Source organism: Xyrauchen texanus, chromosome 35 (genome assembly GCF_025860055.1).
Source record: "Xyrauchen texanus isolate HMW12.3.18 chromosome 35, RBS_HiC_50CHRs, whole genome shotgun sequence".
Classification (NCBI taxonomy): domain Eukaryota; kingdom Metazoa; phylum Chordata; class Actinopteri; order Cypriniformes; family Catostomidae; genus Xyrauchen; species Xyrauchen texanus.
Window position 1 is genome coordinate 8551154 of NC_068310.1, and position 14653 is coordinate 8565806.

Consider the following 14653-nt stretch of genomic DNA (forward strand, 5'->3'; position numbering starts at 1 on the left):
AAAATAACACTTAATTTCAACACTTGTGCTCCCTATCCAGTGTTATATAAAGCATACAGGGAAATGAAAATTCCCTGCCCCGTTTTATCAGTGTTACATTAACACCATAAAATGTATTCTTGTAGACCCAACTCAAATGGACATCAATTTTACAAATTTAAATGGAAAGAACACTTTTATCCTAGCATATTCCTTTAAAATGCCCAGTGATTTTCTCTTGTAATAGCACTTTATTCTTTCTGCCCCCCCCAGACTGTTCGCAGCGTATCAGTGCGCAACACCATGAGAAGACCGACTCAGAGTATGAAATTGAATGCCAATTCTGCATCCAATGGCATGAAGGCCAGTGACAGTGATGATTTGCGCAGTGCCAGCCAATTACTAGTAGGAAGTGTCAAGTGTCCATCTGGTGAGTCACAGGGGATGATGAAAGTCGCCATGAACAGGAGCAAATCAGAACCATGGGGGTGAGTGGGCAGGAAATGCCTCTCTGTAAAATACAACAATTAGAAAATTATTTTTTAAAAGTATTTATTTTCAACCAAATGATCAGTGAAAGTAAGGGCTCAAACTTTATTAATAATCCCATGCTAAAATCACCATTTTAAAAGGGGAAAGGTGTTTTAATCTTATTTTCATGCTAGATTGTTCCCTTTCAAAAAGCTACACTTATGATGCTGCGCTGAAAAGCGCTTTGGGAACAACTTTAGGTGCGAGCATCTTTGAATATGTGTACAACGCGTCAATGAACATTGATTTTTGACATATTGACATTTATAGCCTCTACCGGTGTAATCATTGGATGCACCTGAGGCAGGGTTATAAATAGATGCGTCACAGGTGCATCGTCAGATCTTTTGTCTTCAGATCACTCTCTGTGTGTGTGTGTGTGTGTGTGTGTGTGTGTGTGTGTGTGTGTGTGTGTGTTTCATGAGCCAGTCAGAACTTTCTTTCCTCACAACCCCTATGAAACCTCTCCATTCCCGCCGCCTCTGGTGTTTCGGGAGTTAGAGGCTTCCAACGAAAAGTTGGGTGTACCGTAGCTTCTTGCCTTAGTCCAGGATGCGGAACACTCGACATTCCCTCAACAGGAAGTAAAAGTGTCAAAATGAATACCCATCTCAGAGAACCTGGCAGTGTGGAAACTTCTGCCAGGTATTTCTATGTGGGTCCTAAGAACAGTAGAAAAAGGCTACAGAATTAAATTCACTCACCGCCCTCCATGTTTCAACGGCGTTGTCCCCACTAACGTAAAACCAAAGCAGGCATGTCTACTGTTGAAAGAACTGCAAAATCTCTTGGTCAAACGGACCACAGAACATGTTCCCCTTCCAGAGAAAGTGTCAGGTTATTACAGCAAATTATTCCTGGTTCCCAAGAAGGGTGGGGGTTGCGTCAGATCTTAGATCTTCGAGGCTTGAATCGCTCAGTCAGGGTGTTCAATTTCAAGATGCTAACTATCAAGACGGTTGTGTCACAAACCCAACATCACGATTAGCTGGTCACGATTGATCTCATGGATGCATATTTTCATATAGAAATTCTGCCACAGCACAGGAAGTTCCTGAGGTTCACTTTTGGGGGCGAAGCCTTCCAGTATTGGGTTCTTCCATTCGGCCTAGCCCTATCACCCCGCACATTCACGAAATGCATGGATGCAGCACTGGCTCCTTTGTGACTCCGGGGCATCCGCATTCTGAATTACATAGACGACTGGCTGATACTAGCACAGTCTCAAGAACTGGCGGTTCAGCACAGGGATATTGTCTTAGCTCATCTGCTTTCTCTGGGTCTGAGACTCAACGTCAAAGAGCATTCTCTCTCCCACCCAGGGAATTACCTATCTGGGAGTTATATGGAGTTTGATCACGATGCGGGCACAATTGTCTCCCGCTCGAATCACATCCATTCAGAACACCCTGAGCAAAGTCAGGCTAGGTCAAGGTTGCACTGTTCGTCAGTATCAACGAGTACTAGGTCTCATGGCGTCTGCATCCACAGTGATCCCTTCAGGCCTTATGCACATGAGACCATTCCAGCTGTGGCTAAAAGCCAGGGGGTTTCATCCAAGGGCCGGTCCCCTAAGGCAAATAAGGGTTATGCGCCGTGCGCTTCGTTCCCTTTCTATGTGGTTCAGACCCCGGTTTCTTACCTTGGGTCCCACTCTAGGTGCGTCTTGTCATCGCAGGTTGCTAACGACAGACTCTTCCCTGACGGGCTGAGGAGCGGTCTTAAGTGGTCGTCCAGCCCAAGGGGAATGGGAGTGTCATTAGCTCGGTTGGCACATCAACTGCTTCGAGTTGATGGCGTTATTTCTGGCCCTGAAATACTTCCCCCAGCATCTGAAAGGCTGCCATGTCCTGGTGCGGGTGGACAACACAGCAGCAGTCTCCTACATAAATCATCAAGGAGGTCTACGTTCACGTCAGCGGAATTCTCTGGCACGTTGGATTCTCCTTTGGGCCCAGGGCAAGTTCCTGTCACTCAGGGCAGTTTATATACCTGGATGCCTGAATGTGGGAGCAGATTTACTATCCAGACAGAAGATACCGATGGGAGAGTGGAAACTCCACCCCGAGGTAGTGGAACAAATCTGGGTGAGATTTTACAGGGCAGAAGTGGACCTCTTTGCCTCTCAACAGACAGCACAATGTCCCCTCTACTTCTCTCTGAGTCATCCAGCCCCCCTCGGTCTGTGCGCAATGGCGCATACATGGCCCAGAATGCGTCTGTATGCTTTCTCCCGGTTTCTCTGCTCCCAGGAGTCTTGGCCAGAGTTCGCCAGCAAGAGTCTTGCCTCTTACTGATAGCGCCGCGCTAGCCGAACAGGGTATGGTTCTCGGAGATAATATCTCTCCTCGACGGCTCACCTCTGGTGATTCCGGAGATATTCGTGGAGCTATGCAACTGAGGCCTCCTGCTAGGACCAGGACCCCTTCATGGGACTTGGCAATAGTCCTTGAGGGTCTGGTTGAGACCCCCTTCGAACCTCTGGAGTCAGCGTCTGACAGACTTCTGACTCTCAAGATGGTTTTTCTTATGGCGATTACCTCTCTAAAGAGAATTGGGGATCTACAGGCTCTGTCTGTCTTGCCGGCCTGTTTCGAATTTACCTCAGGAATGGCTAAAGCAATTTTACACCCTCGTCCTAACTACCTGCCTAAGGTACCTTTCTCGACCTTACATCCGGTCACTCTCGAGGCCTTCTGCTCCCCGCAGTTTGCAACGCCGGAGCAGGAAAGACTTCACAGACTTTGTCCAGTCCGTGCCCTTCAGACTTATGTCCACTGCACTAGCCAGTGGTGTAAGTCAGTGCAGACTATGTCGCATTGGTTGAGGGACGCTATGGCCTTGGCCTACGAGGTGCATGTTCAAGCTTTGCCAGTAGGTATCAGGGCTCACTCTACCAGAGGGGTCGCCTCCTCTAAAGCCTTGGCTAGGGGTGTCCCTCTGCAGCATGTTTGTGATGCGGCAGGCTGGTCCTCTCCGCACATATTCATCAGATTTTATAGTTTAGATGTTCATCTCCGGGCTCTTATGTCCTCGAGTCGACATCTCAAGTTCTTGTCTTAGACCTCTCACGCTCTTGTGAGCACACTACACAACCGTAGGGTGTCCGGATAGACACAGTGCGGCGGCGTGGGTATTCTCATTCTCAAAGCGCTTTTCAGCGCAGCATCATAAGTGTAGCTTTTTGAAAGGGAACGTCTTTGGTTAATTGAGTGTAAAGAAGGAGACCTAATCTGACGGCAGTTTGGTGCTGGATCTAACACACACACACACACACACACACACACGTTCAAATTTGCCGCTCCTCTGTTACCGCTATGGTCCGGGTGCACACGAGACACATAGCACTTGTTCATTCAAACTAAAGTACCCATCGTCTTGATACAATAAACTCACATCGCATACACACGCATACATATACGTTCAAATAGATTTACCTGTTCATGATGAGTTGATTCCGGGTGTGAAAGAGACAGATTAAACGTGATTGTTGGTATCGAGGGCTATTTATAGCGCACTGTCACGTCTCCGCAATAATGGCGTCACCCGGAACGGAGGATACTATGTGTCATGTGATTTGGGTAATGTTTTTGTGTCTATAGTTCATTTATGTCTTAAAAGAATATTACGTGATGTTGGTATGTATTTTGTGGTTATATATTTATGTTTAATGTTTATTAGTGCGAGTTTATGTAGTACTTAAGCACTGTGAAATTTCATATTCCCCCTGGTCTTTGGTAAATGGTTGGCTCCAATAGGGGAGGAGCCAACAGTATAAAAGTGTGGCTGAATATTCATTCAGGGTCTCTTGGTAGGCTGATGCGTGAGTGTGCAGTTGTGGTGCCACGAACAAATCAAATAATGTTTTGCTGTGTGAAACCGTGTATTGTGGATACGTGTTTACAGTTTTTTGTTTATTTTATTTATTTTGTTTAGTTAAGATATTTTTGCCGGTGGAAGAGTTGATTATTTTTGTACAGTTTGGGACTCGCTTGTAAATAAGGTTCACCTCTATATAAATAAACCATCATTTTGCACCATAGTGCATTTGCGAGTTGGGCCATCATTTTTATTTTTTCCATCTTGGACCATACCACGTCCAGGAAGTGGGCCATCAAAACCCAATTCCCTACAGAGTGTAACCCTTGTTTCCTGATAAAAGCGGAACGAGATGCTGCGCTTCATTGCCGCACTGGGATGCCCCAGGACTGCTCTTCAGAAAAAATACCTGACGATGCACCTGTGGCACATCTATTTATAGCCCTGCCTCAGGTGCATCCAATGATTACACTGGCAGAGGCTATAAATTCCGGTCAATGTTCATTGATGTGTTGCACACATATTCACATCTGGTCGCACCTAAAGTTGTTCCCAAAGCACTTTTCAGCGCAGCATCTCATCTCACTTTTATCAGGGAACAAGGGTTACACTCAAGTAACCAGAGACGATTTTTTGGTTAGTTTTCATAGTTGATATAATAACTAGCTTAAAATTAATTATTACCTTTTTTCATGTATTTAAAAACACCTCACACACACTTTTCACCAAAAGTCAAAAGTGAACCATGATAAAGGTTTTGTTGGCAATAATAGTTGGAAAGAGATGCACACTTTAAAAATCCACTGGAAAAGGTACATTGTCTAGACACCTTTGACTTACTATTTTTTTGACCTACTATAAATTATTATTATTATTATTATTTTTTTTTTTTTGAGGCATACATTTTTTTGTAACTAGTTGCTGTGTTGTACACTACAAAATGCCTTTTTTCATAGTGTTCCTTTTATGTATTGTCTTTTTTTTTTTATAGTCTTTTCCAGCATTTTTAACTAATTGTGTGTCTGTTTAATTTTCAAAACATTTCTCCAATCAGTACGAATGGCACTACAGAATCTATGCCTAACATCACTCTGCAGGATGCTGTGGAATTTCTCAGTTGCTCGGACGTGGGCTATCAGCTTTGTGGAGCTTCCTTCATACAACGCCACACCTTCACTGAAGAAAAAGCCAAGCAGGAAGTTAGAGATCGATCTATCTATCTATCTATCTATCTATCTATCTATCTATCTATCTATCTATCTATCTATCTATCTATCTATCTATCTATCTATCTGTCTATCTGTCTGATATGAACAGTGTTATATTCTGTTCATAGGTTCATATGACTGTTTATACATTATATAATGTATTGTGTTTGGTATTACTGTAAGGTACGGGTGATGGGAGGGATTCCTGCTCTTATTCAGTTGCTGAAAGTTGATAATTTACAGCTGCAAGAGACAGCATCTGCTGCACTGCGCAACCTTGTTTTTAAGGATTCCAATAACAAGCTTCAAGTGGAAAGTTGTGGAGGACTAGAACCCATTCTGACCTTAATCAGAAACACCAACGTCACAGAAACTCAGATACAACTCACTGGTAAGACCGGGAACACACACCTGTCTTTTAATAATTTAAACCTGAAGTGTGTAATTTTTTTACTTTTACATTTAGTAATTTGGCAGATGATTTTATCCAATGTGACTTATAAAAGAGGAAAACATAAGCAAATCATCTTAAGGAGACAGGAGTACGAAAAGTGCCATATTACAAAGTTTCACAAGCATCAGAATAGTAGCATTCAAAACAGATTAAAGTGCAACAGTAATTTTTTTTTTTTTTATTGATTTATTTATTTTTATTGACTTGTTAAGATGTGTTTTTAGCAGTTTTTTGAAGACAGAAAGTGAGTCAGCTTTACGGATGGAGTTGGGAAGGTCATTCCACCAACAGTGGTATGTTGAAGCCGAAAGTCTAAGAAAATATTTTGGTACCTCTTTGTGTTGGTACAACAAGGCTATGTTCCTTAGCCGACTGTAGTCTTCTAGTGGGTGCCTAGTTCTGCAGAAATTATTTTAGGTATGCTGGAGCAGACCAAGTGACTGTTCTGTATGCCAGCATCAGAGCCTTGAATTTGATAGATGCATCAACCGGCAACCAGTAAAGAGAGACAAGGAGTGGAGTAACATGTGCTCTTTTTGGTTCATTAAAGACCAGATGTGCTGCTGCATTCTGGTTCATTTGCAGGAGTCTATTTGCACATGCAGGGAGGCCTGCAATGAGAGCGTTACAGTAGTCCACTCTAGTTATGACAAGTGACAGAACATAATATTATATTCCTGATTGAGGCGACTGTGGCTCAGGTGGTAGAGCGGCTTGTCCACTAATCAGCCCACATGACTCCACATGCCAAAGTGTCCTTGTGCAAGACACTGAACCCCAAGTTGCTCCAAATGGCAGGCTAGCACCTTGCATGGCAGCTCTGCCGTTATTGGTGTGTGAATGTGAATAGGTGAATGATTCACAGTGTAAAGCGCTTTGAAAACCGCTAAGGTTAAAAAGGCGCTATATAAGTGCAGACCATTTACCATATTGTAAATCTACATGATCTTGCTGTCTGAGATGTGGTCTGTGAAATTTAGATTTTTACTGATACCCCTAGATTTCTTACCGTTTTGTAAGGTGTTACTGTTGTTGCACCCAGCTGCACAGTGATGTTGTGTTCAACAGCAAGGTTGGCTGGAAAGACAAGGAGTTCGGTCTTAGTTGAGTTGCAGGTGGTTTTCCTTCATCCAGGCCGAGATGTCTGCCAGGCAGGCTGAGATTTGAGTAGTCCCTTTTTTAATTGTAAAGATTTTTCGATTGTAAATGGCTTTCTTCCAGCTTAATATGCAAAGATAACTAAATTGGCTATTCATAGGTTTATTTCGTCGAAAAGTGCAAACACTGTGGCTCAGTGGCACTTCTATAACATTGCTCTGTTTGTTAAAGCAGTCCAACAACTGGCTCAACCAATGGTGTCAATTTAGTGTGGGACTACTTGTAATAAGCTGTTTAGTGCAGGATTGACAAGTTGTACCAAACAATGGCAGACAGAAGTGGGCCAGAAGGTGTTTGGTAAATCAGTTTGGAAACAATTATTTTTGCAATTTTATATAATATATTCAGAATGCCATATTGAGTGTACAGTATGATTCCTTTAATGTGTGTACTGTACTACAGGTCTGTTGTGGAATCTGTCCTCGGCGGACACTCTGAAGCCAGAGCTCATCAGATGTGCCCTGCACCTGCTTACAGAAAACATTGTGGTTCCATACTCCTGTTGGAATGACAACAACACCAGCAAACTCATTGACCCCGAGGTCTTCTACAACACCACCGGCTGTTTACGGTAAGAGTTGTTCAAGGAATAGTTCAACTGTATAACTTACTTCTGTGGAACACAAATGTTTGTGAATTTTAATGAATGTTGAAAGCAGTTGTCAGTGAGTCACTTTAAAGCTTAAATTAGGACCCAAAACTGAGTATCATAAAAGTAGCCTACTCGTGCATAATTTTCCAAGTCTTCTGAAGGTATATGATAGGTTTTGTTGAGAAACAACATTTTCATGTGAGAACTTGCATTATTTTTAGTGCTAAACAATGGAAGTTCTTGCATGAACATGCAACCACTGAGAATGAGCTTCTCTCGTAGTGCTCAAGATTTTCAAATGAAAAGGAAAGGTAGAAGGACTTAAATGTTGATCTGTTACTCACTCACACCTATCATATTGCTTCAGAAGACTTGGATTTAACCACTAGCTTCGTCTGGAGTACTTTTATGTTGCCCTTATGTGCATTTTTAAGCTTCAAAAGTCTGGCCACCATTCAAAAATGAAAATTCTCACATTTTTTACTCACACTCATGCCATCCCAGAAGAAAGAAAGTCATACACAGCTGGCATTTTTGGGTGAATTAACCCTGAAGGCTCTATAAACAGCATTGTAGCACAATGTTGATTACCTCATATTAAGCAAATATCATGTTTACACAACAATGTACTGTACTTGGAATGTTTAAAAGCAAAAATGTAAAGCTCATGTTATTATTAAAGCATGTCCTCACAAATGTGCAATATTTGAGCCTTAAAGTTGTCTATATCATCATATTAGCGGGAGGACTGCTGTTCTAGGTGGATGAACTTCTAGTTATTAATTACCATTCCTGTGTTTAGAGTTTTCTCTTTGTAAAAGTCCTTTTCTTGCATCAAGTTTATTGGCTTCTGGTCAAATTTTGAAATTCTTTATTGTGACAGCTCAAGTTGGCTGCTAGTCAACACAATTACCTTTGGGTGTAAAGTAATTTCTTGTGAAATGAGCAACCACTTTTTTGCATGCTGAACAAGTCTTGTGGTAGCATTGATTTCAGATTTACCCCCCCTCTAAACCTTAAAAAATAAAAAAATATTAATATAACAACAAATATAAACATGTCATTATAAATATCAGTCAGATATTGCTGTATTCAGTGCCGTTTCTGACCATTTTGGCACCCTAGGCAAGATTGCTGTTGTTGGGGACTTGGGTTTGACAATTTGCGCAGCGCTCGGCAGAATTGGTGACTTGCACAATAACATCATTATTGGCTCTCCCGTCTACAAGAGCGATCTCATCATTGATGATCTCGTCAGTCTGGGGGGCAGCTTACAGGTTGGCTGCCCCAAGCTGATGGCACCCTAGGCGACCACCTAGTTCACATATGCTTAGAAATGGCCCTTGCTGTGGCAATAATCAAAAGTCAGGTTAACTTGTTTATGAGACTATTGACATATGACTCAGATGTATCATCTTGTGCCATCTTCAAGACCCAATAATCTCGTGCAGTATAAAAAGCTCAGAAATACTCACTTGCAGTTGGTTTTGTTTGGGTGATTTCCTATAATTAATGTATGTGGTATGCTATCAAATATGGTATTTTATACCAGTTCTGTTTGTTATTAGAAACAGATTATAAGATGTTGACAGAGCGGATTTGACAGTGCACTCTGATACCACACACTGGCTTTCATATCATCATATCATTGATTCCTCGGAATATTTGACACTCTGCTGGTTACTTTTGCTTTGTCTGAGTTTTACAGATCATCCCATGAATTAGAGATTTCCATGAATAAAAATGTGCTCATAAAATGATGAAATTGAATGGATATTATTCTTATGTGGGCTGGAAGGCAGCGTGGCAAGTATCTGCCATTTACACACTTGAAAAGATAGTTTACCCAAAAATTACAAAACCCCTTGATTTAATTCCAAACCTGTATGAATTTCTTCTATGGAACACAAAATGAGATATTTATTTAAAGGTATAGTTCTCCCAAAAATTTAGATTCTTCCATCCTTTACTCACCCTCATGCCATCTCAGATGTGTATGACTTAAATTCTTCACATATCACATGTGGTGCCTGTTAGTTTCACTTTCACATCTGAAAGTGAAAGTGGAGATTTAGAGTAAAAAAATACTTTAATATGGTTCTTCTTCTCACCCACACATATTATATTGTTTCTGAAGACATTGTATGGACCTACAGAGATGAGATATTCTTCTAAAAATCTTCATTTGTATTCTGCTGAAGATAAAGTCACACACATCTGGGATGAAATGAGGTTAAGTAAATTATAAGTGATTTTAAATTTTTTTTGGTTGAACTATCCCTTTAAGTTTGGGTTCAGTAAAGGGTCACTTGCAAAAGGGGCAGCATTAAACTGTTTTAATGCTTACCTATGGTTTCACTCACAGAAACCTCAGCTGTGCTAATGAGGAGCAGAGGATATCTATGCGTAACTGCACAGGACTGATTGACTCCCTAATGACACATGTTCAGTCTGAGGTGGAAAGGGGCCAGTCTGATGACAAGGTTACCATGCTGTCCTTTTTATTCGAGTAATCTGCAAGCACATACTTTAGTTCTAAATAAAGCATCCATATGTTACATTGCCCATTTTAAAATTATTTGACATTTTTTATGGCTTCTAGTAGAATATCTGGAAATATGTAGTGCAACTGGCTGTAATTAAGCAGTGAGGTAACTTAAGTCTCTTGCTGTTATCTTTGTTTTTGTGATTCTGTGAGCAGTCGGTGGAAAACTGTGTCTGTATACTCCATAACTTGAGCTATCAGTTGGAGAAGGAGACCCCTGAACACTTCAAACAGTATTATATCGCTGATGAGGCCCCACATGAGAATACAAGCAAAAGGAACATCTTCAGCCCAAAGAGCACCAAGACACAAAAGGTACAAGCTTATCGTTAACCTCACATTAGTTTGGATAGCAGTTTAGGTTGATTAAATGTTTCAAAGATGTCTTTAATACATTCACATCAGACGTTTAGCTTCCCAGAAATAAAGGAGGCTGAGCTTAAAGGAGTGAGTTGGCTGTACCACACAAAGTCTCTGCAGTTATACCTGTCTCTGCTGAGCTTCAGTCAAAATGAAGCAACCCTGGTGGCATGCTGTGGAGTACTACAAAACCTTACTGCTTCAAAGAACCTGGTATGTACACACACAACAAGGCTTGGAATATATATATACTTGATTGAACTTGAATAAAAACATCTCTTGATGCTCTTAGTTTGTCAGTTTGTCAGTAATGTTCCAGGGTTCCTCTTGTGTTTTGGCTCTTGCAACATCATACACCCTCACCCAGGTGACCTGTCCATGCTTAATCCAGCCCCATCTTATGGTCAAGTGGCATATTGTTCCTGGCGTCATGCACAATCAGACTGAAGGGGCACGTGTCCCCTTAGATTTTTGAGACAAGAAGAATTTGAATGAATTATTTGGCTTTCCAAATATTTATTTGTACCTTCGATCATGAAATTAAATTATTATTGCATGTAAAAAAATCTTTATTCAAATGCCTAAATTCTGTCGGTCCAAATCCAATCGTGTCACATATTCCACTGTACGCGGCGTCCAGAGGCTGCTTCTGAGATCACGCTCACGGAAAAGGGCAAGCACCAAGGGAAAGCGTTATGGTAATAAAAAATAATTAATCGCATCAACTTCAGGGCAGTTAATGTTTTACAATTATGTCTGATCTCTGTGGAACAGGCAATCAGTTTGTTACAATCTAATATAGTTTATTTCTATGCTTTTGATTGATTTGTCGCTGTTCATATACGTTTTTGCAGCATCTTTACACCCTCTTTTCTTTACGTTTAAAGAAAGCAGCAGTTTATTATCTTAAATTAAATTATCAGAATGCTAAAGGAAAATAAACATCCCATGAAGGGGCAAAAAAAAAAGGTCAGATGGTTTCAGGGAACAGATCAGGCGGTTCCACAGCGTGAGCGAGAAAGCCAAGGGATTCAGATCATCTCTGAAGCAGGAGTAGGTTTGTGTGGCTCCGGAGAGCGAAGAGAGTAGGCGGGCTCCTAGGCAGGGATGAGGTCAGGTGGCACCGAAGTAGAAAGAGGGTCAGGTGGCACCAGAGCAGGGATGAGTTTAAGCAGCCCCTGTTTGGGAGTGGGAGACCTAGGAGACAGCTGACCTGGAGACCCCTGGATAGTCAACCCAGGTGGGGCAGACATGGCACCCCAACCCGGCTCAATGGCTGTCGGAGTAAGAACTGCTGGGAGGAGAGATTGCTTGGTGACTGCGGCAGCTGGGCAAAGGGTTTGGTGGGTGGCGTCTGTAGAAGATTGGGACAGTTCGGTGGCGACTACAGGGGTTGTTGTGTTGGCTGCGGACGTAGCGGATGGCAGGAAGAAGGACCTTAGGACAGGGACGGGTGGGCACCTATAAGTCAACTGCAGAGATGAGGGCGGGTGCTTCCAGGGGAGATGAAGTGACAAGGGCAAATTTCTTTTTTCTTGTTTTGGTAGCAAACCTAAGAAAAAAAACTCCCAAAACCAACAAGATTACTACAGTAACTACGATCAAAGCTTAATTTAACCCTCCTATTGTGTTCGGTCATTTACCACGAGAGGTAAATGCTAATTTTTAAATACCACATCGTTTTTAATATGGAAACCAAATTTTCATCTTCGGAAAGCTCCCGGTAGGCTATTTCATGTTATGCCAGTGCAGCTCCTATCTACCTTATTGGGGGAACACTAAAATCTAAAAAACGGTTGGTCAAGATTACAATCAAACATATTTCAAATCAGCAGTAAAGTCTGACAATGCAGGTGTCATAAATTTGCTTCTTTACCTCAGATTACGCAAAAAACTAAATTTTCCTAGCATGAGATAATACGTAGACAGGTGATGTCTGTGTCTAAAAGGTGATTGGATCTTTTACCTGTAAGGTGGGACTTCCTTTCTACATCCGTTGAACGTTGGGCGAAAGAGCTTCTTGGTTGGGCATTCCAATTTCTCCCATTCATTTTAATAGAAGTGACCCTTCTCTGCCAAATGGTCTCTACTTATATTTAGCATATTTCCCACACTCTCACACACACTTTTTTGATTCTCACTGGGACTGCATTTTGTTTATGAACATACACACACACACACACACACACACACACACACAGTGTGTCGTATGCCAGTGTCAAAGACAGTGAAAAGGCAGCTGAACAAACTAATCACATCACTTACATTTAAGTATATTTTTTTGTATTTTGTACACCCCTGACTTCTTTGAGCCTACATTTTCGGTGGACCATTGGTGCCAATGGTTTCTACTATTTACTTAGCTTACGATACTTTTGGGAACTCACAGTCCGATACTTTTCTTTTAGGGTGAAATGAAACTGATTTCCATCAGTTGTGTTAAACTTAATTAATTTTTTAATACTCTTGACCTCTGTGCAGGTGTCCACTCAGATGAGTCAGACCATTGTTCAGAAGCTAAACGGCCTGTCTGTCATTTCCCCACTGCTGAAATCTGGAAACCCTGACCTACAGAAGACTGCCATGTCCTTGGTGGGGAACATGTCCCAGGTCTCATTTTTGTGGAATACTATGGGTAAGACTTTTTTTTATATATATATATATATATATATATATATATATATATATATATATATATTTGTGCCTGTTGCTCTGGCACAAAAATGTGTCAGTGACAATGTGTTTCATGATCTTAGTCAAAAACATTGGGCCATAAATCAGCTCTGTTTTCCCAGTACGTTTTTTTTGGCAGTTTTAGGTTTCAACCACAGTTGTCGATAGAGAGCCCAATGTCCCATAGTGTAGCATTAAATTATATTTTTTCACAGTTTGATAATGAGAATGTTATAATGACCATCTTGTTTTGCATTGCAGTCAGGGAATTGGGGGTTCAAATGTAAAAAATTGTCATGAAAATAATGTTAATGGCCCCAAAATATTGTTTAATTTACATTTTCGTTTGTCACTTCTCACTATGCTATGGCTACATCATACGCCGGAACTCCACTCGCTTGTGAACGGAAGCCATTGATTATAGTTTATAAAGTTATAAATATGGATATTTTTCTTACAAAAACACATTTGCTTCACTTCAGAAGGCCTTTATTAACCCCCTGGAACCATATGGATTACTTTTTTGATGAATGAATGCGCTTTTTTGGGCTTCAAAATCTAAGGTACCATATACTCCCATTATAAAGCTTGGAAGAGCAAAGATATATTTTTATATAACTCTTGATTGTGTTTGGCTGAAAGAAGAAAGTCATATACACTTTGGATGGCTTGAGGGTGAGTAATTTATAGGATAACTAACCCTTTATGATTATAGCCATATTACTATGGCTAATTTAATGTAACTACTTATTAATTATTATCAAAAAATAAACAGTGTCTAAAATGTGAATTATGTTTTTATTGTGAACATGATCAGAAATGCACCTTCAGAGAAACATGCGCCTCACCTGTGTTCTTTGTTGGGATTAATTTGTGAACATAACAGCTCTCTAAATCGTAGTTTCAGTGTCTGCTAGAGTATCATAGTAAGCTTACAGATGTATGTGCCAACATGTGCATTCCTTGGGATTTCAATGTTCATTACAAATTATTATCATGGGCAGGTTTGATATTGCTGGAGGTGTTTTTTAAATAAATTTGGTAGCCCATAAGTAATGAGTCAAGTGTTACCACATACATATGAAGGAATTACTCATTATTTTAAAGTGAGGGTCATCAAAGTTTTTCTTTTTACAAAAATGAGTTTACATTATTTTTTTATTCATAGATACTGTAGCTTAATCTTACAATAAGTGTTTAATTTGATGTAAAGTCCTTTTTTTCTGAGTAACTTAATGGATCCAATGAAAAAAAAAAGAAAAGAATGAGTGTCACATCCATCAAGCTTCTAATCCAATCAGGGTTCGCCATATTCGCGGCTCGCACTGAAAGAA

General features: G+C 40.8%; 1 protein-coding gene across 1 annotated transcript in view; it reads left to right on the forward strand.

The window, feature by feature from the left end:
• LOC127628453 (plakophilin-1) overlaps window positions 1-14653 on the forward strand; it is a 33454-nt gene that overhangs the window by 4533 nt on the left and 14268 nt on the right. Inside the window, exons 3-10 of the mRNA XM_052105201.1 lie at window positions 253-467; window positions 5384-5528; window positions 5721-5928; window positions 7552-7720; window positions 10107-10224; window positions 10443-10601; window positions 10692-10859; window positions 13128-13281. Of these exons, the coding sequence (XP_051961161.1) occupies window positions 253-467; window positions 5384-5528; window positions 5721-5928; window positions 7552-7720; window positions 10107-10224; window positions 10443-10601; window positions 10692-10859; window positions 13128-13281 (1336 nt within the window). The remainder of the gene's footprint in view (window positions 1-252; window positions 468-5383; window positions 5529-5720; window positions 5929-7551; window positions 7721-10106; window positions 10225-10442; window positions 10602-10691; window positions 10860-13127; window positions 13282-14653) is intronic.